Below are 25,515 nucleotides of genomic sequence, written 5' to 3' on the forward strand. Positions count from 1 at the left end.
GTCACCTACATGAAGCGCTCACGAACCAAAGGAAAATACTTTTGTTTTTCCTTTTTAATATGCAGTAAACAGTTGAATCTTCTCCTCGCTCTTCTTCCCCTCCCCCAACCCCGGACCTAGAACTGCCCCACTGACTCCTCTTCCTCAGCCAATGCCTTTTCTGTCTTGTTGGGATTATTTTTGGAGTCCTGGATTCTTTGAAAAAGGTTTACCCAGAAAACTAGTACATCTTCCTCTCCAAATGGGGCCCTCCCTGTCAGCCACGAGGTGGCGCCAGACGGGGCAGGGCGGGAAATTCAAACCCTTTGTCCCTCCGGGAGCTGGAGGGCCACCGTCCCCGCACTGCTGGTGGCATCCCTGAACGGTAAATGAACCAGGAAACGGGAGCCCGGATTTCTGGGATGCAAGAAAAATTGAAACGGCTTTAGATTGCATACCCTGTAGAAGTGCCCACGGGACCCACAAGTGATTTTGTTTAGTTTCCCAAATGCTCTAAGATAGGGTGAGTTCAGGCTCCGGGAAGCAACGCCCCTAACTGCCCTTTCCGCCGCTCGGACCTTACCCTTACCCCAGCCAAGGGCAGTCTGAATAGTCGCTATGATGAGGATTTTTAGGCTGCTAAATTTTAAAATGGCTTATGATGAGGATTTTTAGGCTGATTAGTTTTAAAACTACAGATGAGATTCAGGCTCCAAGGAGTGGAATTTGTTTGCCCCTTTGTTGGGAAACATTTACATTTCTAAGGGAAACCTCTATCTGTGAAGATGCCTCCCTCTCTGTGCCAGGAAGAAGGGGGGATGGTCTTATCTCTAGAAGCTCTTAATCAATGTCAGAGGCAAGAACTTAAGTTGGTTACTGTCTGGCAACCTCATGTAACTGACCCTCCCCCCCACAAATCCTCCTTTGTCTTTAGCCGAGGATAAAATTCAAGCGGTGACTTCTGCCATTTACTCAATCCGGTTTGATTCTTATCTAAAAGTTGTGGGACCGCCAAATGGCCAGACCAAACGGGCACTGATACCATTTTAACTTTTTTACATATTATTTGTCTTGTAAAGAGATGACTCACATACCTATGCCTTAAATTTAGCCCTAACCCTCAACTCGGGGCAGCAGCAGGAGCTCTGGCTGCCCGTGGGTCCTGTCCCCACGCACCAGCTCTGCCTGCCCATGGGTCCTGTCCCCATGCCAGCGGGGGCAGCAGAAGCGGCGGCAGCAGAAGCTCTGACTGCCCATGGGTCCTGTGCCCATGCTATTCTACACTATTCTCTAAATAAAAGAGCACTACTGCCAGATCTTAAGAGTCTAAAGAAATCTTTCTTTCGACTCCTCGGCTCACCGACCCCGCATCAGCTAGGCTACCTAATTCTTTGAAATCCTTAAACCGCTTTCTTTACCCAGCAGGGAAATTTCAATTTCCATCATAAACATGCAGGGGCAGAGAGGGGAGGAGTGAACACTTCCTGTACAGTTTAACAAGCACCGGGATGCTTGGTCAGGAGGAGACCGAACATGGGTTTAGAAAAACAAAGATGTGAAATAGCTGTCCTTAGGGTACTGTACCACAGCAGTGTATTTCTCTTAAAGCCAAGTTACCCACAAAGTAGAATATTGGCTCTAATATTGCCTCAACTATCAGCAATGATTTGAATAGATTCCTTAGTACTCAAACTAATCAGTAGTGTAGACCGAGTTACTCCACTAAGAAATGGCAGTCATAGCTCTCTTTCGAAAAAGTGGGTGGCTCTGAAAAGAGCCTTTGGATTAAATGGTGCCTACAGAGGCATTTACTTGGAGCTGGTGTACTTGGTGACGGCCTTGGTGCCCTCCGACACAGCGTGCTTGGCCAGCTCCCCGGGCAGCAGCAGGCGCACGGCCGTCTGGATCTCCCTGGAGGTGATGGTCGAGCGCTTGTTGTAATGCGCCAGGCGCGACGCCTCGCCCGCGATGCGCTCGAAGATGTCGTTAACGAACGAGTTCATAATGCCCATGGCCTTGGACGAGATGCCGGTGTCGGGGTGGACCTGCTTCAGCACCTTGTACACGTAGATGGAGTAGCTCTCCTTGCGGCTGCGTTTGCGCTTCTTGCCATCTTTTTTCTGAGCCTTAGTGATAGCCTTCTTAGACCCTTTCTTAGGAGCCGGAGCTGACTTGGAAGGTTCAGGCATGGTTTTTCCAAAAAGCAGTAGAAACAAACACCAAAATCCCCCCCAACAAAAAGTAACGTGATAAGTCCAGAGCCCATTTATTTATAGTTCTTAAATGCAAAGGAAGGTTCAAGACCTCTCAGTTCTGATTGGACAGAAGCAGCATACTGAGAGGAGATGTTTATGCAAATAAGGGACTCACATTCTCTTTTCCCATTGGATATGTAAACAGCCCATTTTGACCAATCGGATAGCAGACTGGCACATCCCTGCGCTGTCTATAAAAGGATTTCTACCCGCGTTTTAGGTTTTGTTGTTTTGTGCTAAGTTTTGGTCTTTGAGTCTTGTTCGCTTACTATGTCTGGTCGTGGGAAACAAGGAGGCAAGTCTCGAGCTAAGGCTAAAACCCGGTCTTCTCGAGCTGGTCTGCAGTTCCCTGTGGGCCGAGTGCACCGCCTGCTCCGCAAGGGCAACTACGCCGAGCGGGTCGGGGCCGGCGCGCCGGTGTACCTGGCGGCGGTGCTGGAGTACCTGACGGCCGAGATCCTGGAGCTGGCGGGCAACGCGGCCCGCGACAACAAGAAGACGCGCATCATCCCGCGCCACCTGCAGCTGGCTATCCGCAACGACGAGGAGCTCAACAAGCTGCTGGGCAAAGTGACCATCGCGCAGGGTGGTGTCCTGCCCAACATCCAGGCCGTGCTGCTGCCCAAGAAAACTGAAAGTCATCACAAGGTCAAGGGAAAGTAAAGCCTAAGCCAGGACAGCGCATAACTTTCAGTTTTTTCAGTCATATAAAGGCTCTTTTCAGAGCCGTCCACGTTTTCACAAGAAAAGCTGGTAACCAGGCTGTTTCGTCGGTAGTATTAGTTTCAAACGTGTTTGTAAAGTACAGTTAGCCGTAAACCGTTATGTTCCAGGAATATACGCGGTTCACAATAAGGACTATAAGTACATTATATGGGGAATTTAGGACACCAAGAAGTTTCTAAAACAAAGGCAGAGTGGGGATGTTACGCGGACTCGAGAATAGCAAGGAGCAGGGAAATTTCCCATTGGCCAATAATACAGCTGGGGCTTCTGAAGTTTTCAATTTAAACAAAAACCATTCGTCCCACATGAGTCAGTGGACATTTGCGGCGGTCCATCGTGTTATCTCATTAACAGACCAGGGGCTTTACATATGATCTCCCAAGTAATCCACCCAGGGGCCCTAGTGCCATGCAGTTTGATACAAGAGAAAATAAACTCGAGAGTAGGGGAGCTATAAAGACCAAGAGCTAGGAAGCAACAGTCCAGGCGATTGGAGACTTACTTTTTAAAAAGCTAACCTGTCTGGGGGAGAAGAAAGAGATTGAATTTAGTGTGCAGACCGGCAGGATTGAGAAACCTGCCATCGTGTCAAGAATTGAGCATATCAAGTCTCACTCAGATTAACTGAATCAGAAGTTACATTTAATGTGGTCCTTAGATGGCTCGTTAAGCACACGTTCTTGGTAACAGGATGAACTAGAACGTTTGAAAATTCCTTCAGATGTCAGACAAAAAAAAGAGGATGGACGGTGACGTAATTCATCCAATCAAATTCTCTAGTAATTAACCACTCCTCCTGGTTCCCCTTGGGCCAATGGTTTTATCGCGCGGGACTTTTGAAAACTGGCAGGGCCAATCAGAATGCTTCCAACTATATTTAAAGGCAACTTGGGTTGTGGGTGCCACTGACTCAGCGTGTCCTCAGGCACTCCCAATGGCTCGCACTAAGCAGACAGCTCGTAAGTCCACCGGCGGCAAGGCGCCGCGCAAGCAGCTGGCCACTAAGGCGGCCCGCAAGAGCGCGCCGGCCACGGGCGGCGTGAAAAAGCCCCACCGCTACCGGCCCGGCACGGTGGCCCTGCGCGAGATCCGCCGCTACCAGAAGTCCACCGAACTGCTGATCCGCAAGCTGCCCTTCCAGCGCCTGGTGCGCGAGATCGCGCAGGACTTCAAGACCGACCTGCGCTTCCAGAGCTCGGCCGTGATGGCGCTGCAGGAGGCGTGCGAGGCCTACCTGGTGGGGCTCTTCGAGGACACCAACCTGTGCGCCATCCACGCCAAGCGCGTCACCATCATGCCCAAGGACATCCAGCTTGCACGCCGCATCCGCGGAGAGAGGGCATAAATTGTCTTCTTAGTCTGCGAACCCTGAACCCAAAGGCTCTTTTCAGAGCCACCCAATGATCTCAACAGAAGTAGCTGTGATAGCTCATTTTATGTGCCGCTTTATGTAAAACTACTTGACCGGGCTAAACGCTGGTGCTTTATAATCAGTTCTAAATCCCTAATAGGAATATCAGGAGCAGGCGGTATGGTCACCAGTACCAGAAGACAATATAAACAAGGCAACGTTAGATTTCCTAATGGTTTCAGCTGTACTCAAATATAATAAGTAATACTCATTTAAGGTCCTATCTCGCTATGATCTTACGTGTTTTAGACAGGATTAATTTCGGTAATTGCACTCCAGAAACACAAAGAATAGTCTGAGAAATGTACATTGTCTTGAGCTTTTTTGTAAAGTGTTTTAGGGTCCAAAATCCTCGTTTGAAATCTAGAGTTAAAATTATTTTCTTTTCAGTATATTAGAAGACTTTCACCCCAATATATATACATTGGATCTCCTCTTACCTTTTAAATTAACCTGGAAATCTGTTGTAAATGTGAGGTAAGTAATTACTTGCATATTTTAAAGCTAGCTACCTATTTTTTAATCTGTTGACCAAGCATAATTTATCCAATCCCTTTTACTTACTAAATTATTTTCTATATGTGCTCCTGTGTATTAATCTACTTGGTTGCATTGCTTTATCTCTTCTAAGGGTGTGCCCTGTGGTATGCTGTGCCACACAATTTTTTCACATTTCTTGGCAGTAGTTTCCATTCAAAATAGGATTTACAAGTTGAAACCATTTTCCTTTTAGTGATGTTGCTTTTCTATATTTGGGAGTTGCGGATTCAGTATTACAAGGAAGGTGACCCACACGGGGATAGTGTCTGAATGTGAGAAGAAAAATAACATTTACTTTAAACTTTAATTTCTGTATTTCACCCAATGATTGTTCAGACAGCAATCTTTTTTTTATTGTGTAGATTTTACACTATATTTTACAAATAATTCTTTACTTTAGAACAACACAGAATGCTGAAGAACATGACAGCCACCAATTGCAAAGGCTTTGCTGCAGTTTTCTTTTTCTCCACACCTTATTCCTTAAGTCTGGCATTCTTTCTTTGCGTCCATCTGAGATGTGAATTGATGCACCGTGGTAAAATCGTTGGAGAACTTTCAACAACAAAAACCAGAACACCCAAAAGATTAAACCTGAATTGTGTAGTTTACTTGGATTTATTTGTGTGCCAGAGTTTTAATAAAAAAAAAAACCTTTTGGTTTACAGTACAATATTTGCATTTTTTAAATGATAAGGTTGGACATTTCCGTGTGTGTGTGTTGTTTTATTTTTAATATTTCATTTTTTCAGACTCTGGCACAAGCAACTCTGCCTGGCACAAACCTCTGTTACCCATACAAGAGACCTGTCAGCGGCGTCAGTGCTCTTGGCTTAAACCAAGCCCAGCTGAAATCCAAGTGTCAAGATTTTTCTTGTTGTAGCTGTGCTGGCTTTTATGTACACTGACTTTTTCTCCTCAGATTTTGTGTATCTGTAGGAAAAAAGGTGTTTTAGGTACAGGACCTGACCAGATAGCTTTAAAAATGTAAAAATGCCCATTACTGTATGAGGGTCAGACGGACAGGAGACAGTGGCTCAGAATGGCTGCTCCTTTGCCCCACTCCCCACTCTCCAGCCAAGGAAGATGAATTTGGCTTTGTCTTCATTTATTCGAGTCCCTTGATGGAACAACTGCCAGTGGCTAGGAAAAAATGGTTAGCACCATCTTAAAACTCATAACCTTGTTAATTTTTCTACAAGCCGATGTACTCTGGGAGCTGGCAGCACAGAGCAGCATTGGAATGCCAGCTTGCCAGGGTTCAAACCCAAGCTTTACTACTTCCTGTGTCATCTTCGACAAATCAGTTTCTCTATCAGCAGAAAAATGGGGCTAACAGTACCCACCTCTGGGTTGTGATTTTTGGATGCCTAGCGTTATATAAATGCTATTAATTTTCCTGAGCTGTGCATCAGTTTCTCTTATACTCTAGGATTTTTTAAAAATTGAAATAAAGACAAACTTGAGCTTCTAAATTTCCTTTTCATTTGGCATGACTTAGTTGCATAGATTCTGCTCAGTTTAAAATAAAACTTCAGCTGATATTTTAAAATCAAAGAATGGGAAAAATTCACATTTGTAAAAGAAAATTTGCTGAATGTTTTGGACTGGAGGGTAGCACCAGTGTATATCACTGCCTTAAACATCTATTACTTTATCTTATCGGAATGACTAAGATCAGGCTGGAGACAAAAAGGGGGTGTTTAATGTAAAAATTGCATCTTTTAAATGGCTCTTGCAAGGCCTTCTGTCAAACAGGCATTTTCATCTCCAGGCACCACAGAGTGATGTTACCCGACAGGCCGAAATTTGCAGATAACGCTGTGGGAGTCTAGAACCAGTTTTGGTTTGTTAGAGACTCTCAGAGGAGAGGAGGAGGAAGTCAAAGTCAGAGTGTGTTTTTCAGACTTAAAAATTTAGTAGTAGCCCTTCCAGTTGTCCTAGTAGAAGTGACCTACTGGTCAATGAGTGTCTTAGGGAGATTTAAGACGACAGTGGGAAGTGGGTATAGACATTTGAACTGCTCTCCAGGCCTGGTTGCAGGAAAGTCAGAAGATTGAGATTCTCGATGCACCTTGGGAGAAGGTACAAAAGAACATTTCCAGACAACCATTTTTAACATGTCATGTATGAAAAACAAAACAGAATCCATCAATGTCTTGTACTTTATGAAATGCTGTGATTAGGAAAAATCCTCGCTAATATATACATACTTGTCTTCTCAATATTGTGTTGGGAGTAAAAGCCTGAAAATGAGAGCTCAGGGCAATATCCCAAGCCCAGGCAGATTCTTTAAGTACGAGTAACAGCAAAAAACAAGTCCCACTTAGGGAGGACTTCTCTGTGCCAGTCTCTGTTCTAACACTTTGCTTACATTAGCTAATTTCAAGCCTCACCAAAGTTCCATGAGTCGTATCATTACCCCAGCTTTACAGATGAAGAAAATGAAAGCAAGGTTACAAGGTCACACAGCTGTAGGGCAGGAAGAATAATTTTCCCTCTACCCTTCTGAGTTCTTAGCTGAGATCCCTGTAATAAAAGACAGATTAACATGAGAAAAACAAATAGAAGTGTACTAACGTGTACACCTCATGTGTACATGGGCGATACCCAGGGAAAAAGGAGTTATTCCCAGACATGGCTAGAATTCAGACTTAAACAACATCTTAATAGAGAAAAGGGAGGGGAAATGTAGGCCTCTTAGGGGAGAGAGATGATTTTTTGCAAAGATGAATGAACCCTTAGAATAGATGGGAGGTATGATTATTTGTGACAAGATTTGTCTGGGTGTGGTGTCAACTTTTAGTCTTTCCTGTGGTAAGTGTCACTCCTCCCATGTTAATGAAACTCTCTGGGAAGGGATTTCTGACAATTGATTTCCTTTTGGAGGATTTGTCTTTGGGTAGATAAGCCAAATTCAGAGAAAGCCTCTCTCTGCATTTGCAGTTTTTCAAAGTGCCTACAGCTGAAAATAATCAACATACCTGAAGGGAAGGAAAAATAATTTTCCCTCTACCCTTCTAGGTTCTTTGCTGAGACCTCCTATATAAAAGGCAGATAAACAAGAGAAAAACAAACAGAATTCAATAGCATGTATACCTCAGGTACACATGGGAGAGACCCAGGAAAACCGAGTGAAACTCCCCGAATTGGCCCAAGACACGGCCTTAAATACCATCTTTAGCTAAAGAAAAAAGAAAGATATGGGGGGGTGGGGAGCCAGCTATGGGAGGTGACCAGGAAAAGGACAGTAAACAACACTAAGGTTGTTACATAAAATTATGTCCATGCCTTCTCCATCGACAAGATTCTCTGGTGGTTTAGTCATTCTTCTCTTCCTGGTACAGAATGGAGACACAAAAATTGAGATTTCCTTTATAAATGTAATTGTCCTTTACAGAACAGTAAATTCTACTGTTTTTAGAGATGTCTGATGTTTCTTAAAAATAATTAACTCTAAGTAGCCCTTATGCCAAAGAGACATATTTTGGGGTGGCATATTCTGCTAATCTTCACAGCTAGCAATCACTCCCTTTTGAATGAAAAAGTACAGGACTTTGTCATAAAATATAAGCACTGGTGAAATTTTCAGCCAAAGATATTGGTTCAGATTCAAATAGCAACGGGAGCCAAAAAGTCGAAAGATTAAAAGTAAAACGATTTACTCTGTCGTCTCCGGCAGTCACTGGATCACCGCCCAGAGAGGGGGGGAGCCGAGAGTGCGATAGCAGAGCCTCGCTTCCCGCCTGCGCTTTCAGTTCTCAATTAGGTCCGATTACAGCTTATAATTACTCATGACCAACGTGCAGTGTCATCACTGCATCCCATACATTGGGCGACCATGTCTGGACGTGGTAAGGGCGGCAAAGGTCTTGGTAAGGGGGGCGCTAAGCGCCACCGCAAAGTGTTGCGCGACAACATCCAGGGCATTACCAAGCCTGCTATTCGGCGCTTGGCCAGACGTGGGGGTGTCAAGCGTATCTCTGGCCTCATTTACGAGGAGACCCGCGGGGTGCTTAAGGTCTTCCTAGAGAACGTCATCCGGGACGCGGTCACCTACACCGAGCACGCCAAGCGCAAGACGGTCACCGCCATGGACGTGGTCTACGCGCTCAAGCGCCAGGGGCGCACGCTCTACGGCTTCGGCGGCTAAGTCCTCATATTTTTTTTTTTTTTTTTCCCTTCATTTATCTAAAGGCCCTTTTCAGGGCCGCCCACTCTTTCTCAGGAAGAGCTGTACGTGGCTTTCGCAGTATAGTTGTGTTGAAGTTGGGAATAGTAATTGTGTTTAAATACGAACGCGGTCTCGCCCTTTATTAGTAACTGTAGATCGAACGGCTGGTTCCTTTCAGGACAGGCATCTCTGAGCCAATCTGTTAGTACAATAAGCAGCGTGTATCTTCGGCCAATGAGCAACGAGCAAGGGCTGTCTGATAGGTGGGACTGAGACTGAAATAAGGAACTCAAGCGAGAAGTCTCTGCACCCCTAGTGGAGGTCGGAAGGATCCGGAGTCCCCAGCTGTTTCACGTGGGAGGGATTCTGCCTGCTCCACGTCCCTTGTGAAAGTGTCAACTGCAGGCCATGGTTTCAGCGAGGAGGCAGTTTCTCTCCTGTGTGGAAGTAGCGCCGAGCTCATTTTTGGTCCTAGGATGGTTAACTATTCGTAGACATCGCGAGAGCCTGCCAGGGTGCTGCCGGCCGCTCAAAGGAATACATACGACACTGCCAGCAAGACTGGGTGTTAACTCTTAGTGTATTTGCCCTGAACAACGTCAGGAGAGATCTGCAGTTACGCCTCACACCCTCGTCCCCCGCCCCCTCCTCCTCCGCTGGGTCGCGCGCCCCAGGCCTTCGCTGCCAGTGCCTCTAGAGTTTGAGCCAGATACCGTCCTGAGTGTCGTCACGCCCCACAAAGCCGATGGTCTTGGGTTTGAAGGTACCTCCGCATTGCTGATTTGCATCCTCAGGCTGGGGGCCTTCCCTAAGCGTCTGGCTAAGCAGTTTGTAAAATCCCATTTACTAGACTAGGGCTGTCTGTGTTCTAATTCAGCTCTAATTTCCTCTGAACCCCGAGGCCTCAGGCAGGGCTTAGCTTTGAGGTTGTAGGGAAGCTCCCTCCTTCGTGGTAACGGTGGATCCCAGGAGGCTGTTTTGCACTTTCCCCCTCGTTCTCTCCCTCCTTCCAGCTCATCTCTTCTTTCCCCTGCCCGCTGTAAATTATAAGGTTTTTTTTTAATGAACCTTTCAAAGACTACTTATAAACAATATGGTTATAAAAAGTTGTTTGAAACTATGTCCTCAAATTGATAACCAACTGAATAATCTTGCATCTTTGATTTGCTTGAGAAATGTATTGATGGCTGCTTAAAACAACAACTTTGCTGCCTGAGTACTCTGCTACCATGTCTCTCCCTGACACTGGAGGAGATACTGAAAAGGAGGTTGGAAAAGTGAGATTCTTGAGTTAAGGCAAGAGGTCTGGACTAGAGATAAAAATGTGGGAATCATCAGCATTTAAATGATGAGACTGGGTGAGATTACTAAGAACCAAAACAGTATTGCAGCACACTAATAGTAAATGAGTAGAAACCATGTAAATTGTCATCAGAAGGGGCTAAAGTATTATCCATATCCATTAAATGGTTCCTTGGTTCAGGCTGCTATAACAAAAATATCACAGATGGTGGTTTACACAGCAAACATTTATTTCTCACAGTTCTGGAGGCTGGAAGTCCAAGATCAAGGTTCAAGCAGATTCGGACGGGACAGATTCAGACAGATTCAGTGTCTGGTGAGGGCCCAATTCCTGGTTCATAGACTGCTGTCTTCTTGCTGTGTCCTCACATGGCAGAAGAAAGGGGCCAGAGAGCTTTCTGGGGTCTCTTTAATATATAAAGGGTACTAATCACATTCATGAGTACTCCATCTTTATGGCCTAATCACTGTCCAGGGGCCTCACCTCCTAATATCATCATATTGACGGTTAGGGTTTCAACATATGAATTTTGGGGGAACATCAACCGTCCATAACAAATGGATACTATACGGCCCAACTAACAAATAGGAAAACTGTACTCCAGTATATACTCTCTACAGTACCTTAGGCTCAGTTCTTGGGCCCATTCTCTATTTTTGGTGACGTCATCTAGTCTCACACTCAAATATTCTGTCTTCTGTGAAATAATTTTTGTTTAACAGGATACACCATGGCCTAGCTGTCAGGTCTGCTTGTAGTTACACTAAAGCTTATGACAGTGTCAGCTTCCAACTGCTTCTCATTCTCAATGGTTGTTTGTGCAGGGTGGCCTTCATCACCTCGCTCAACTTTATCAGTTTCCTTCCACCCACCTCAAGCTTCATAATAAAACATATAATCTAAGAAAAATAGTGTTGGAAATATAAATCATCTCCCTGACCTCTCCCCTGATCGCCAGACTCATATACCCAACTGCATATTTGACATATCTACTTGAATTTCCAGTGGGCATCTCCAACTTGTCCAAAATAGATATCTTGACACATAAATACCAAATCTGTTCTTCCTGCAATATTCTCCACCTCAATAAATGGAACTCTATTCTTCCAGTGGCTCAGTTCAGAAACCTTGCATTCCTGTTTGACCTTTCTCTTACAACTGTCATCCAATCCACGCAGAGCTATCTTCAAAATCAATCAGGCCACCTTTCTCTACATTCTCTGCGGCTACCCTAGGGCAAGCCACACTCACATTCTGTCCAGACGACCCTAGTGACTCCTAACTCGTCTTTCTGCTTCCACTCGATGACTACAGTTTTTTCTCTACCCAGCAGCAAAAGTGATCCTTTTAAAGGGCATTGTGTCCACCCTTTGCTCCAGACATTTCAGTGGCTTTCCATCTTCTTCATAATAAAAGCCAGTGTCCTTACCAAAGCCTCTAAGGAAGGTGAACAAAAATTCCAGTTTGCCTGAGTTGGGAGAGTTTCTGGGAATGCAGGACTTTCAGTGCTAAAACTTGGAAAGTCCCAGGCAAACAGGATGAATTGGTCACCCTATGCATAAGGCCTCACCTGATCTAACCCCTGGTCACACTCTGACCTCATTCTCTATCACATTTGTCTTCACTGACCTTTTTCCTCCTTCTGGAATGGACCAAGCACATTCCAGTCTCAGAGACTTTGTACTTGTTTTTCTTTCTTCCTAGAAGTATCTTATCCTGATGTACGGAAGATAAAATTTGACCTCCACCTTCTTAAGGTTTTCTGCTGGGCCTAAGAACTAAATTGACATAAAATAGATTAACAGGAGGAAAGCATACAATTTACCTATTGTTTGTATATATATAGACATTGCGCTACATCAATGAGTTTTATGTGACACAGGCACCCTCATAAGGAAATGAAGACTGGAAGAAGCAGTTAGAGTTGAACACTTACATACTGAGTTAGACAGAGTGGTCAATTGTGAAAATGTGACAAGGCAAGGGGACTTGGGCTACAGGATTTAATTGTGGAGAAGTGACTAGGAAGATAAGGGTTAGTTTACAAGTTTTGTACAGATTTCTCGGCCTCGACTCCCCATCCCTAGTGATGAGAATGTTACTTTCCTGCTGGTATATGAAGGACACCTTCCATATGGCGACTTTATCTCCTGCTTTCAAGAAGCAAAGAAGAGGTCAGAGCACCCTTCTTGCACCTGCTGTTTTTCAACTGCCTTTAGTTCAAAACAATATTCATGTCAGAGGCCTATTTTGGGGTGGCATGTCCTGCCTCCTTTCACTGGATACCTGCACGGCTTCAGAACTCATTTCATTCAGGCCTCTGCTCAAACCACCAACTTATGAAAGAGAAAGGGGTATGCAAAATAATACCCCTTTCTGCTCATTTATTAAATTAGCATATGTAGCCCCACTTGTAACAATATATTTTTAATTTTTGTTTGTTGTTGTCTCTCCCCCAACTAGAATATAATTCCTTGAAAGTGGGGACTTTGTTTTATGCCTGAAGTGTCCCTGGAACTTACAATGGGGCTGACATCTAATAGGTATTCTATGAAGGTGTATTATGTAGAGGAGGAAAAATAATTTTCCTTTTCCCCTTCCAGGTTCTCGACTGAGAACACCCTATAATAAGAAAAACAGATTAAAAGAAGAAAAACAAATTTAATTACGTACATATGTACAGGAGTCTCACAAGATATGAGACTCAAGGAAGTGACCAGAGCAGGAAGCTTTTATCTCTTTTACACAAAGAAACATAAATTTCTGATGAATTGACAAGGCAAAAGGGTGTGGGCTAGGGAGAGTAAAATGAAGAAGTAAGAAGGTTTGTTCATTCAGTCTCCTGGGACGTAAATTCTCTGCCTCTGGTGACAAGGATGTCTCCCTTCCCTCTGGTACAGGGAGGGTACCTTTCACACGGGAGACTTATCACCCGCTTTCAGGGAAGAAGAGGGAAGTGAGGGGAGGTCGGAGTGACCTTCCTGCTCCTGCCATTTTCTCAAATTCCTTTGAGCTTAAGATATTTAACACACCAAGGTGCTATATTAGGTCGTAGCATGTCCTGAACACCATCAGCTGAATTAATGCATGCATGAATTTTCTACACAAGTCCCCAGGCGCCCCCACCCCCACCTGGCACACCAGAGTACTGCCGTGATTGATTGCCCATCCTCACTTCCTTGATTTGCCACTGCCTGAATCTATCAGCATGATGGTTTTCCTCCAGATCTGAGGAAAGATGTGGAAGCAGCAAATCAGGCATTAGCTTTGTTCTGAACAAGGACTTCATGAGTGTTAGGACTGAATCAGGCTCAGAGGTTTTCACCCAGGGCGGTGATGAGTATGACTGAATGTGTATTATTCTACCTCAAGGCTATGAACTAAAGAAGCCAAGCTGACCATAACACAAGCTATGTTTCTATTGCTATAGCATCCACACCTCCCCTCCCACATAGGTAATCTCTATCCAGGCACCTCTCTACATATATTCTGGGTGGAGGACAGGGAATTTTCTCTGATTGGCTCACTGATGGACCCGAATGCCTAGACAGTATCTGGCACATTACATGAGGTCAAAAAATCTCTCTGGAAGGAACACCAGCTAAGGAGGACATAAAATGACCATTCTCCCAACCAGGCCCATTTTCGCTCCTCTGGCCATCCAGGCTGCAGCTGTGAATTCTCCTCAGTAAAATAAGCTAAGCTAGGAATTTTTATCATCCCCCAAGAAATCGTGGAGAACAGTTATCAGGTGGAAAATGGAACCAAAAAAACTAGGAGAGACGCTGGCTGAAGCTAACATACTGAGACTGAAATCAGTCCTCTAAAAAAATGATACCAAAAAGAACCCAGTGACAGAGGCATTTGTGAATATCCCTTTAGATGAGAATAAGCTGTTTCTCTATTAGCCAATTTCGAGTGAAATCACATCCCTTCTCCAGCTGAGTTCTGAAGTCTAATATGCTACTGGAATACATAATTGGACCAGGGATACTCTTGCTTAAAAACCTTTGGTGGCTGCAACGGCTGACTAGATCAAGCCCATACTTCCAAGTTGAGCAGGAGAGGCCCTGCACGGACCAACCGTGCCTCCCCTACCAACCTCATCTCCTTCCTCCCTGCCTCCTATACACATATATAAAACAGCTTTATTGAGATACAGTTTACATACCATAAAATTCACCCACTTTGTGTACAACTCAATGAATTTTAGTATATTTCCTTAATTGTACAACCATCGCCACAATCTATCTAACGAACATTTCCATCACTCTTATTTTCATGCTTCTATGAAGGAAGGAAAATAAGTACGGCTACCTGCTGAGGGCTGTGTTGACACTGGAAGGGAGGTGCGTTCTCTCCATAAACCAGATTTTAATTTCCTTTGAATCCAGTGCCCTGGGTTTTCTGGCAGTCTGAATCGGGTTTCCTCCTCTGCCCACCATTTCAGGGATTGTTTTTTCAATCAAGACGAATCCATTAGCGGCAATAATTTTAGTACTGTTCTCAGGGCACGATCGAGGGACATTTAGATGTCTCTATTTCATAATCCATAAAAAGACAAATTTTAAAAATTCTCTAAACCAGTGCTTGGGCGAGAAACGCCCGCTTTCCCATCCCCCAATCTGGCTCGCCGCAGGGAACCACATGAGATCATCAGTTCTGATTGGTTGATAACCACGGATGGGGCTTGCTGATTGGGCAGTGTTTCTCTTTGTTCCTGAAAACCCAGGCAAGTTTCGTACTATACTTGGTTCTTTTCTCTTTTTCTTTCAAGTTAGAATATCATCCCTCGCCTACCCGTATCGAATGAATAAAGGAAAGTGAGAAAATACCCCATCGACCTGAAGGAGTTACGGGTATGTACAAACATGGTACTGAATTTTGCTTTCTGTCCCCAGAATCTCATAGTTCAGGATTTTCTCAATATTGTTCATTTAATTTCAGCTTTGAACTGCAAACTAAAGTCCTTGACAAATGATCAGGACAGCTCTTTTTTTGAATAGGTGGGTGGCCCTGAAAAGGGCCTTTGTTGAGAAGGGTAAGGTCCTGATGGAGAAATGAGGAAGCTTAGCCGCCAAAGCCGTAGAGAGTGCGCCCCTGACGCTTGAGCGCGTAAACCACGTCCATAGCGGTGACAGTCTTGCGCTTGGCGTGCTCGGTGTAAGTGACGGCGTCACGGATCACATTCTCCAGGAACACCTTTAGCACACCACGCGTCTCTTCGTAGATGAGGCCAGAGATGCGCTTGACGCCCCCGCGGCGGGCCAGGCGCCGGATGGCAGGCTTGGTGATGCCCTGGATGTTGTCCCGCAGCACCTTACGGTGGCGCTTGGCGCCTCCCTTACCCAAACCCTTCCCGCCCTTGCCGCGTCCGGACATGATTATCCCAGAAGCGAACCAAAGGTAAGTGACAAAGAAGAGAGAGCCGATCCTTATATAAACACTCCTCCCCGCCCCCAGCGGATATAGAGAATTGAAAGCGCGCAGGCGGGAGATGTGACGACAACAGTCTCCTCCCCTAATCCCTCCTCCAATCCCCGGGAACTCGCGGGGGGAGGAACAGGGCCCAGCTTGACCATAGGTCTTTGCTTCCTTCATTGGCTTGAAGTAAACTCCTGTTGTGACTCCAAAAATGTTCTAAATAGGAGAGGAAAAAAAAGCAAAAACATAGTTTCACAATAATAAATTTTGATACTCTTAAAAATATCAGGATCAGGGGCCGGCACGGTGGCCGAGTGTTTAAATTAGCGCGCTCCGCTTCAGTGACCCGGGTTCGCCGGTTCAGACCCTGGGGGCGGACATGGCACCGCTCATCAAGCCATGCTGTGGCGGCATCCCACAGAGAAGTAGCATTCTAGTTCTTACAACTAGGATACACAACTATGTGCTTGGAGAAAAAAAGAGAGATTGGCAACAGACGTTAGCTCAGGGCCAATCTTAAAAACTTCAAAATCGAAGAAAAGTAAGATAAGCAGTTCATAGTTAACGACAAGTTAGGGTTTTAAGATATTTTACTTTTTATCCACATCTGATCATGTTATGATAGAGCTCCTTATACTATCCCTGTTCATCAGCTTTACAACTGATGCTCAAAAAGCCATATTATAAAAGCTCTTCAAAAGCCACTTCTCTCCCGTTTTCTGAAAGCTCACTGGATCTATTAGGACCTACTCATTTGTAAAGAGGCAGTTCGCATATGCAGTTATCAGACAAAAGTAAGCACCCATAATCCGGCTGTCTCGGAGGGATATGGCTAGTTACATTAAGCCACTGTCGATAACGGGGGTTTATTTACAGCCACTTTATTTGAAAAGTTGGGTGGCTCTGAAAAGAGCCTTTGGTTAAACCGGGGTTGCCGAGAAGACCGGGAGTGTAATTACGCCCTCTCCCCGCGGATGCGGCGAGCGAGCTGGATGTCCTTGGGCATGATAGTGACGCGCTTGGCGTGGATGGCACACAGGTTGGTGTCCTCGAAGAGCCCCACCAGGTAGGCCTCGCACGCCTCCTGCAGCGCCATCACGGCCGAGCTCTGGAAGCGCAGGTCGGTCTTGAAGTCCTGCGCGATCTCGCGCACCAGGCGCTGGAAGGGCAGCTTGCGGATCAGCAGCTCGGTGGACTTCTGGTAGCGGCGGATCTCGCGCAGAGCCACCGTGCCGGGCCGGTAGCGGTGGGGCTTCTTCACGCCGCCCGTGGCAGGCGCGCTTTTGCGAGCCGCCTTGGTGGCCAGCTGCTTGCGGGGCGCTTTGCCGCCGGTGGACTTCCGAGCAGTTTGCTTAGTGCGAGCCATGACAAGCAATACGAACAAAAACAACTACTGAACACAAGGGAAACATATCGTCCACGTTCATCGCTAGAATTTATAGTACGTGAGGTGTGGTGATTGGATGAGAAAAATATTTATCACGCTGCGGCATCTGATTGGCTTACCTTTAAAACCGTGCAGTTTCATTGGCCACTAGGTTCTATCTTCGGCCGTTTTCAAATTTCTCTTTTGTTCCCTTCTTCCACATCTGAATGCAATGCTTTGTGCGTTGCTTTTTCATAAAACTAAAGACGTTTACTTCATTGATACTGTAGTTCTCCAACTATATATATTTCTTTAGTTCTTGGGGGAAAGAAATTTAAGGAATATTGCCCCCAATATTTTACACTCCTTATCGATAATCCGACATCGGGTTACAAATTTCCGAAATCTTTTGCAAAAATGAGATCCTTTTGTAATGCTTAAATTGACTGAAGAATTTCTTTGAAAACTATAAGACACACTTTCAAGCATAGTAAAGTTGAGCTAGCTTTTGCAGTAATATTTCTTGTTAGGCATCCTTTTCTTAAAAGTTCATGCTCTGACTTCTACACATGGATCTGTCTGAAATGTATGTTTCCCAAAGCCTAGAGTACATTCGGCCTGCAAAATGGAAATGACTGCGAAGTCCTCCCGCACCGCCGCTGGGAACACAAAGTACGCCAGCCCCAGCGGCTCAGAGCAGTTGCTTTGGCGCAACAGGCGATGGACTCCGCCCAATAACTAGATTCCGACAGGTAAAGAGAGTAATTTATCGTTGCTAAAATCTGATTTTATAACTTTTTTAAAAACTTCAAGCTTAAAAACAGCGAACGTGACTCCTTTCATATTGAGGAGGTAGCCCAGATCCTACCTTTTGATTGGTTGAGTCCATTTTACTGAGCAGCCATTAAGAAAGCCGATCTAGCATCCTTCATTTGCGTAGAGAGTTTTTATCTTATCTGAGGCCTGTTTAAATCAATGGACACACAGGAGGCAGAAACCATTATTTTAACGAAAAACTCCAGTATCCAGGATTTCCGTTTAAAAAACTGCGATTGATTAGACGCCTCCTTTATTACTCTAAGCAAAGTTTATGTCTTTCAAAAAGTGTTCACTTACAAAACATTCTAGTCTTGGAGGAAGATTGTCTGTGTTATAGACTGTCCTTCAAACTGAGAAGCATGGTTCCTATTGTTCTTTTCCAAATTCTTAGAAATTACGTGATGCCTTTTGAAAACATAGACAAAAAAATGGGAAATAGGAAAGGGTGGTCGACAAAATGGAGGAAGTGTGCGTCTGGGACCATTACGTTATTGGCCGCAAACTGGTAACATAGTCCTTCGTTGTTTGAGGGAAACCCGAGAAGCTCGGGTTACCTAGGTCCGTGCGGACTTGTTTGAGAACCGCAGTGGCGCGCGCGGGAATGAGACGTCACTGCCTCATTCTCCCTGCAGCTAGGCGATTGCCCAGAGCAGAGTTGAGCGGCGATGTTGGTCACCCGGCACAGGACTGTGAGAAGGCCGTTTTATTCTCGCTAGTCTCGCTCGCAATGTGAAATCGTTTTGGCATCGTTGATGCTTTTAAGTGCTGTTTACAGCCACAAATAAAGGAAGATTGCCCTAAATGTTCCCCTGGGGCTGTGCCTTCTCGCTTTCATGCTAAGGCAACGAAACCCACAGCACAATACCTGTCGGGGAACCATTTAGTCCAGCCGGCGCTTATTAGTGCCCGTCGTTTGCTAGGTTTTAAGCCATATAAATGTTTGTTGAATGCAATACGCTGACAGGAACACAGGTCACAAGCGGTAGCGCCTGTTTCGGGTATGTTGTATTGTAAGAATGAAAAGGTATCAAAGATTTATGAAGTGCAGTCGTCTAGAAATAAGGTGAATTACAGAAATTGTTTGCATATTAAGTTTTCCACACGTGGAGCTTCAATGGTAATTGCGGTGTTAGCGAGTTCCAGTTTTTTCTGTAATTCTTTGATCAATGTTTCTAAAAGGTCTTCACGAGATAGATCGCTCTTTAGCGTTTCTAGTAAAGGCAATCACATTGATGAGCTGTCCCAAGCCTGCAGACAAGGCCTTACACCCCCTTGCCTTCCTTTCTTCCCAGCCACTCAAAACACAATCTTTTACATTTATTGCAAATTAGAAACGAATGTCCCTGACAAATGTTCCTCTAGGTGAAGTTTCAGGTGAAACTCCCTGGATTCTTACATGACTGACTCATTTACAAACAGCTCTTTCTCGCTAATCCTTCCCTGCCGAGTATTTCTGTCTTTACGAAGCGAGTGGGGCTGCCGTCTGAGGGCCTTAGCGCGCGCTGCAGGGCAGCGTGACAGCAGGCCCCAGCCGCCCGCCGTTCCCTTCTGAGACAGGGAGAGCAGGGCAGCGGCCCAGGGGGCGCCAGGGTGCGAGCGGCGGGCGCCAGCGCGCACCAATCACAGCACGGCCCCGCCCTATAAATATGCTCGCGCCAGGCTTTGTGGCGTCCTTCGGGTTTGTCGGGTGCTGGTGGCTTGCTGGGTCTTTTCCTGGTCTCGCCATGTCTGAGGTTGCGCCGCCCGTTCCGGCTGCTGTTGCTCCTCCCGAGAAGCCTTCAGCGGGCAAGAAAGCGAAGAAGCCTGTGAAGGCTGCCGGTGCTGCCAAGAAAAAGCCTTCGGGTCCTTCTGTGTCAGAGCTGATTATGCAGACCGTTTCCTCCTCTAAGGAGCGCAGCGGCGTGTCCCTAGCAGCGCTTAAGAAGTCGCTGGCGGCTGCTGGCTACGATGTGGAGAAGAACAACAGCCGCATCAAGCTGGGCCTCAAGAGCCTGGTGAGCAGAGGTACCCTGCTGCAGACCAAGGGCACCGGCGCCTCGGGCTCTTTCAAGCTCAACAAGAAAGCGGCCTCTGGAGAGGTTAAGCCCAGCATCGCAAAGGTGCCAGCGAAAACCAGAGTAACGAGTGCTGCTAAGAAGCCCAGGAAGGCCACGGGAGCTGCTGCTAAAAAAGGTGTCAAGACCCCGAAAAAAGCCAAGAAGCCTGTGGTAACAAAGAAGTCTTCTAAGAGTCCCAAGAAGCCCAAGGTCGTGAAGGCTAAGAAAGTAGTTAAGAGCCCTGCCAAAGCTAAGGCTGTGAAACCCAAAGCGGCCAAGGCAAAGGTGACGAAGCCAAAGACGGCCTCTAAACCCAAGAAGGCAGCCCCCAAGAAAAAGTAAAAGTTCCGATTGGAAGTTTCTTCCAGTAACCCAACGGCTCTTTTAAGAGCCACCAACATATTTCAGGGAAAGAGCTTTATTACGCAGGTCTGGGTCATTGTAAATTGAAGCTCAAGTCTCATACAAGTGCAGGTTCTTCCCTAAGCTACTACTCCATGCTTTACGTCAGAACCACTTTTGATGTTTAGTAGGTTCTCACTGGGGTCCCAAACTCAGAGTTCTTGACAATTCTAGGTGGCTTCAAAGGCAGCCAAGTTGGGGAGCCACTTTCGTAGACCTATGTTTTACCTGGAGTCTACAACTGTACCTGGGCAGGTTTTCTGGGCTTGCCCTGAAATCTCACACTGCAAACTAAGTTATCAGTGGCAACCAGCTTGAGCTGAGATTCAACTCGTGCCCCAGCCGAAATTGAGTGGCCGTGAGAGATGCTTTTAGGTGATAAGTGAAACCTATGGCTTAACCACGCCCCCTGCAAATCTGGCGGGCAAGTTTTCCTTGGGAATGGCGGTGATTCACTCCAGATTATTATCCTCGAGAGCCCCACCAGGTAGGCTTAGCACGTCTCCTTCAGCGCGGTCATGGCCCAGCTCTGACGGTGCAGGTCGCTCTTGCCTGTGCGGCGCCTTACCCTGGGTTGATTTGTGGGCTGTTCTCTAGTTTCTGGCCAAGGTCAGGACAAAAGAACTTGGTTGCAATGGAGTATTAGCGCTAAAGCCCGAAAGCATTTACCCGGTGTCTCTGTTTATAGGACTAGAACTGCCTTGATTGGATAATATTTGAAAATCCCACTCTGTACGTAACTAGATCGTATTTCATCTCGTGCAAGGTTTTCAGCGCTGGCGGCCCTACATCACGCTAAGTCCTTGGGGACACTTTCGCAGAACTGCCCCTTTAAGCTTTTGAAATTTTAATTCGGGGTTTCAGATTCTGATAACGTTTTTTTAATCATCCGAATATATGAAGAACCAGCTTTACTTACTTTTACTTAACGCAGCTTAATTCGTTGTAAAACTGTATTTTTACACATGCGCATCAAATTCTTTAATAACTAATTGTTCTATTTTTTAATGATATTTCCTTTTTTCCGTTGGTTTTCTTGGCTCCCTTCATCCCCTAACGTCTGCCATACAGCCTCTTCACATCCCTACTCCCGCTCCCTCAAACTGGTATGTAGCTATTCATGTTTTCCTTTGAATTCAGTCTTTTACATACGCCTATCCATACTCGTGCGTGATTATTTTGTTTTTCGGTTAGGTTTGTTATTATTTACAAAGTGATGATAATATATTCACTTCTCTGCATCTTGCTGTTTTAACAAAACCTGTCGAAATTCCTTTCAAGTCAAATCATCTTTTTTTAAATGTTCTTCACGTGGAGTAGCATAGTTTGTTCACAGATTTCCTAGGGATAAGCGTTGACGTTGTTTCCATTTACCGCTGCTGACCATGGTGCAATAAATAAGAGTTCCAACGCTGAAATTGATCGAGTGTATTTTAAATTTCAGCTGGTGCTGACATATTCTGAAAATAGGTTCCCCTTCTCCATTCCAACCATCAAAGTGTGGTCTCATTAATTTCTGCTGGTCAAAATTATTTCATATTGTCACTTTCATTTGCATTGGCCACTAGTGCATCCTTTCTTTAGGTTGTTTGCATATGCTCTTCAGAGAATTCCTGCTTATATCTCTTTGCTCATTTATTGATTGAGCAATTTGTCTTTTTCTTGTCCCATTGTGCTTTTTTATATAATAAAGAAATGAACATTGTCTTTATCACCTGTGTTGCAGAGAGTTTTCTATTTTTTGCTTTTTTCTCCATATTTTCTTTCTTTATCGTGTATTTTCCATTTACATGTATTATATAAAATTTATTAGATACATACAGAATTTTGAATGTTAAATAGTTTAATGTATCTTTTCTTTATAGCTTCCAGATTTCCACTTGTGGTTAAGAAACTGAACCCCACGCCTCCGTTATTCATTCAACCTTTTAGGTTTTCTTCTAAAAAATTTTGCTTCTTAACAATTTTTAGTCTCTAATGCATCTAGAATTTATTTTATGTAGTTAAAGACAGAATCTGAGTTTAATTCTCACAGATAGATGGCCAGTTGTTCTAGCACCATTTATTAAATAATCCACCCATTTCTCCCACTGAACTCATATATCATCTTTGCTATTTATTAAATTGTTATATAATGGAATCTATTTCTGTATTCTTATTCTTTTCCACTGATCTCTCCGTATAAGTCATGTACCTTTCTTAATTCTATTCTTAATCAATTTCTATGCTTGTTTCTGTTGTGAATGGAATGCTCTTCTCATTTCCTTTTTTTAGGTCTTCCTGCTAGGAAGAAAGAAATGTAAGGATGTATTATATCCAGTGAATTTACCAGTTTCTCTAATTCTACTCTCCTTTCTTTCTGCTTAAAAACTAGAGCCCCTTGAGTTTTTCCTAGTCATCAGCAAAATAATTTTCTTTGTTTTCCTCAATGTGAATACCAAGCATTTCATTTTCTTTTTTTTACTGCATTTGCTAAGAATTTCCAAAGTAAAATTGAACGATAATTTTATCAGACATCCCTTTTTTAGTTCTTGGTTTTAATTAACATGGTATTAGGTGTTTGTTCTTTAGGATAATATTTGTTCCTAGTTTTTGGTATCTCCATTATATTTAAATGGTTACTTTCAATTCCTATATCACTTTTTAAAAAAATTTTTGAATGACTGCTAGATTTCCCTCATGTGTTAATATAATCATATGATCTTTCTCTTTTAATTTGTTTACTGCTTTTTAGATGTTAAGCCCTCAAACTCATGTGGCTGAAGAGAATGAACTAGAAGAATGAGATGTGTTTTTCTAAGATAGTCATGTGTAAGAGAGAAGCAAGTGTGCTGCGGTGGATCTGGGGGAGGATGAATCAGAAATTCTGTTGTGAAGTTTTGCAGTTTGTATGAGATTACCAAATGGACGAGGGAGTAATCCACTGGGTTCAAATGCTGCTGATAGAGTCAAGTGAGTAGAAACCTGAAAATGGTCCCCTGGCTTAGCAGTATGAAGATTACTGGTAGCTTTGACAAGAGTAGTTTTGGGGAGGAAGGAGTTGAATTGAGGTAGAGCTATAATTTAGGAAGTCACTGGTATACAGATGTCATTTAAAGCCAGGAGACTGAGTCAGGTCACCAAGGGGTGACTGAGGTAGAGAAGAATATAAAGGGGAAAGAACTGAATCCTGAGGCATCCAACATCAAGGGCAGGGGATATCTGGCCCTGCCCGCATTTATCATAGATAAATCTGGATAATTATTAGACCTCTTTGTGCTTCCATTTACTTATTTAAAGGTAAAGGGGTTGGATTAGAGACGTGTTTTTCATGGCCTGTTAGGAATAGAATAGACTAGAATATATTAGAGTATGCCATATTGTAAAGGAGAGGAGGGCTTCCTGGAGTTTAGGTTTCATGCATACACATTGTTGGGCATATGTATGCATGTTCTAGGTCGTGAAGACCATGTTTCTTATTGGGGTCACAGTCAAAGAAGCCTGAAAAACAGAGGTCAAGATGCTCCCTGTGGTCTTTTACAATTCCAAGAGTCTATTGTTTTAATAGATGTTCTGACCACAGAATTATATTAGATCTAACATCTATTTGAAAGTGTGAGAGACTTGAAATCAAGATCTCAGAGATCTTCCTGAGACAAGCAGGTAACAGTAGTGACACAAACTCCATTCTTTTTTTTCAGTTGAGATAACATTGGTTTATAACACCATATAGGTTTCAGGCATCGAACGTTATAATTCAACACCTGTATTTACTAGCATGTTCACCACCAAAAGTCTAGATTCTGTTCTTTACTAATTGTTCTGATTGTTCCTGCTAGAGGGGCTTTTTGAAAAGAAAGGAAAAAGGGAGGAGCAGAGAAAAACACAGGTTATGTGACTGCCAGGACTGATTGAAGATTAGTGGGGCCTCCTTAAAAAATTACAGTCTACAAATAATGGGTTTTGCTAAGTAAATTGTACAATAATCACACCTAGATGGGAAAAAGAGATGAAGCAGATGAAAATCTCTCATTTTAATGCTACGGGTTTTATTGTGTCCTATGTGGCCAAAGTAAAAAAGGGGAATATTGGGGGAGGGGAGGGGAATTTGTTCTTTTCTTTATACCATAATGTATTTTTCAGATCTTTGACAACGTGCACATGTAAATCTGAACTAGAAAAAAATATATTATTCTGCATATAGAAACAGAATCAGATTAAAATAGGAGTATTAATTACTAAATAGTTGTTTAGTAAAACGGCCTAGCAAGTACCCATAGTATTCCATTGTGTGTGTGCTCTATAGCTGGTGTCACCAGTCACTTATTGCTGGATTTTTAAAAATTTAACAAAAATTACATAGTCATTTTCAACTATCTCAGAATATGTTCCCAGAAGTGGGATTTCTAAATCAAAGGGTAAAAAGTAACATGATAAATTTTAGGTTGTGGTAAAATTATAATAATGTTATCTTAAAAACAAATACAAATACCTAAAGACAAAAATGTCACTAGACCTCAGCCATTATTGGTCACATCTTTTTAATTTTACTTTATTTTTTAATAAACAATGATTCAAAAGTCACAACTATATGAAAAGATATACACTGAGAATTCAAGTCCCACACCACTGTCCCATCCACACAGTTCCTCTTCCAGTGTTTCTTTGTGCAAATAGAAACAAAAAATATATATACTCTTCTTTTTCACCTTTTCACAGGATAGTGTGTACATGTTTCTCTACCACTGTTCACTAAGCAGCCTGTCCTGGAGCTGTGTCTGTAACAGGACACAGAGATCTTCCTCATTTCTCTCCACAAGTACATGATGGACATTGTGTAACAAAAATTTATTCCAGTTCCAGAAGCTCTATATATATTAGAGAGATTAGTCCTTTGTAATATGAATTGCAAAATGTGTTTTTTTCCTATAGCCATTTGTCTTTTAACTTTGCTTATGATAAATTTTGCTATGCAAACTTTTTATTTATGTTTTTATTGAGGTAACATTGGTTTATAACATTATATGAATTTCAGGTGTACATCATTAGTATTTTGATTTCTGTGTAGACTGGATCATGTTCACCACGCCAAGTGTAATAA

General features: G+C 43.9%; 7 protein-coding genes and 2 long non-coding RNA genes across 9 annotated transcripts; 5 read left to right on the forward strand and 4 right to left on the reverse strand.

Annotated features, from left to right (window-relative positions):
• Positions 1–1,549: 1,549 nt before the first annotated feature.
• On the reverse strand, positions 1,550–2,214 carry LOC106837837 (histone H2B type 1-B). Its single transcript, XM_014851569.3, has one exon. The coding sequence runs from the start codon at positions 2,166–2,168 to the stop codon at positions 1,788–1,790; it is 381 nt and encodes a 126-aa protein (XP_014707055.1). The 5' UTR covers positions 2,169–2,214; the 3' UTR covers positions 1,550–1,787.
• A 262-nt stretch (positions 2,215–2,476) lies between these two features.
• LOC106837828 (histone H2A type 1-like) lies at positions 2,477–3,483 on the forward strand. The gene has a single exon (XM_014851559.3). The coding sequence runs from the start codon at positions 2,505–2,507 to the stop codon at positions 2,895–2,897; it is 393 nt and encodes a 130-aa protein (XP_014707045.1). The 5' UTR covers positions 2,477–2,504; the 3' UTR covers positions 2,898–3,483.
• A 395-nt stretch (positions 3,484–3,878) lies between these two features.
• Positions 3,879–4,447, forward strand: LOC106837842 (histone H3.1). Its single transcript, XM_044777039.2, has one exon. The coding sequence runs from the start codon at positions 3,895–3,897 to the stop codon at positions 4,303–4,305; it is 411 nt and encodes a 136-aa protein (XP_044632974.2). The 5' UTR covers positions 3,879–3,894; the 3' UTR covers positions 4,306–4,447.
• Positions 4,448–8,670: 4,223 nt separating this feature from the next.
• Positions 8,671–10,197, forward strand: LOC106837839 (histone H4). Its single transcript, XM_070515519.1, has one exon. It carries the CDS (start codon positions 8,753–8,755, stop codon positions 9,062–9,064), a length of 312 nt encoding a protein of 103 aa, XP_070371620.1. The 5' UTR covers positions 8,671–8,752; the 3' UTR covers positions 9,065–10,197.
• A 398-nt stretch (positions 10,198–10,595) lies between these two features.
• LOC139045880 (uncharacterized) lies at positions 10,596–15,025 on the reverse strand. The gene is made up of 3 exons (XR_011505174.1): positions 14,706–15,025; positions 12,018–12,166; positions 10,596–10,794 (listed from the first exon to the last, which is right to left on the reverse strand). It is a non-coding gene; the product is annotated as an uncharacterized lncRNA (long non-coding RNA).
• A 79-nt stretch (positions 15,026–15,104) lies between these two features.
• Positions 15,105–25,387, forward strand: LOC106837844 (uncharacterized). Its single transcript, XR_006532160.2, has 4 exons — positions 15,105–15,247; positions 17,780–17,930; positions 21,507–21,541; positions 23,170–25,387. It is a non-coding gene; the product is annotated as an uncharacterized lncRNA (long non-coding RNA).
• On the reverse strand, positions 15,312–15,792 carry LOC106837822 (histone H4). Its single transcript, XM_014851554.3, has one exon. It carries the CDS (start codon positions 15,768–15,770, stop codon positions 15,459–15,461), a length of 312 nt encoding a protein of 103 aa, XP_014707040.2. The 5' UTR covers positions 15,771–15,792; the 3' UTR covers positions 15,312–15,458.
• On the reverse strand, positions 16,621–17,308 carry LOC106837826 (histone H3.1). The gene has a single exon (XM_014851557.3). It carries the CDS (start codon positions 17,176–17,178, stop codon positions 16,768–16,770), a length of 411 nt encoding a protein of 136 aa, XP_014707043.1. The 5' UTR covers positions 17,179–17,308; the 3' UTR covers positions 16,621–16,767.
• H1-1 (H1.1 linker histone, cluster member) lies at positions 19,498–20,518 on the forward strand. Its single transcript, XM_014851550.3, has one exon. It carries the CDS (start codon positions 19,644–19,646, stop codon positions 20,373–20,375), a length of 732 nt encoding a protein of 243 aa, XP_014707036.3. The 5' UTR covers positions 19,498–19,643; the 3' UTR covers positions 20,376–20,518.
• Positions 25,388–25,515: the final 128 nt, after the last annotated feature.

This window comes from Equus asinus, chromosome 8 (assembly GCF_041296235.1).
Source record: "Equus asinus isolate D_3611 breed Donkey chromosome 8, EquAss-T2T_v2, whole genome shotgun sequence".
NCBI lineage: Eukaryota > Metazoa > Chordata > Mammalia > Perissodactyla > Equidae > Equus > Equus asinus.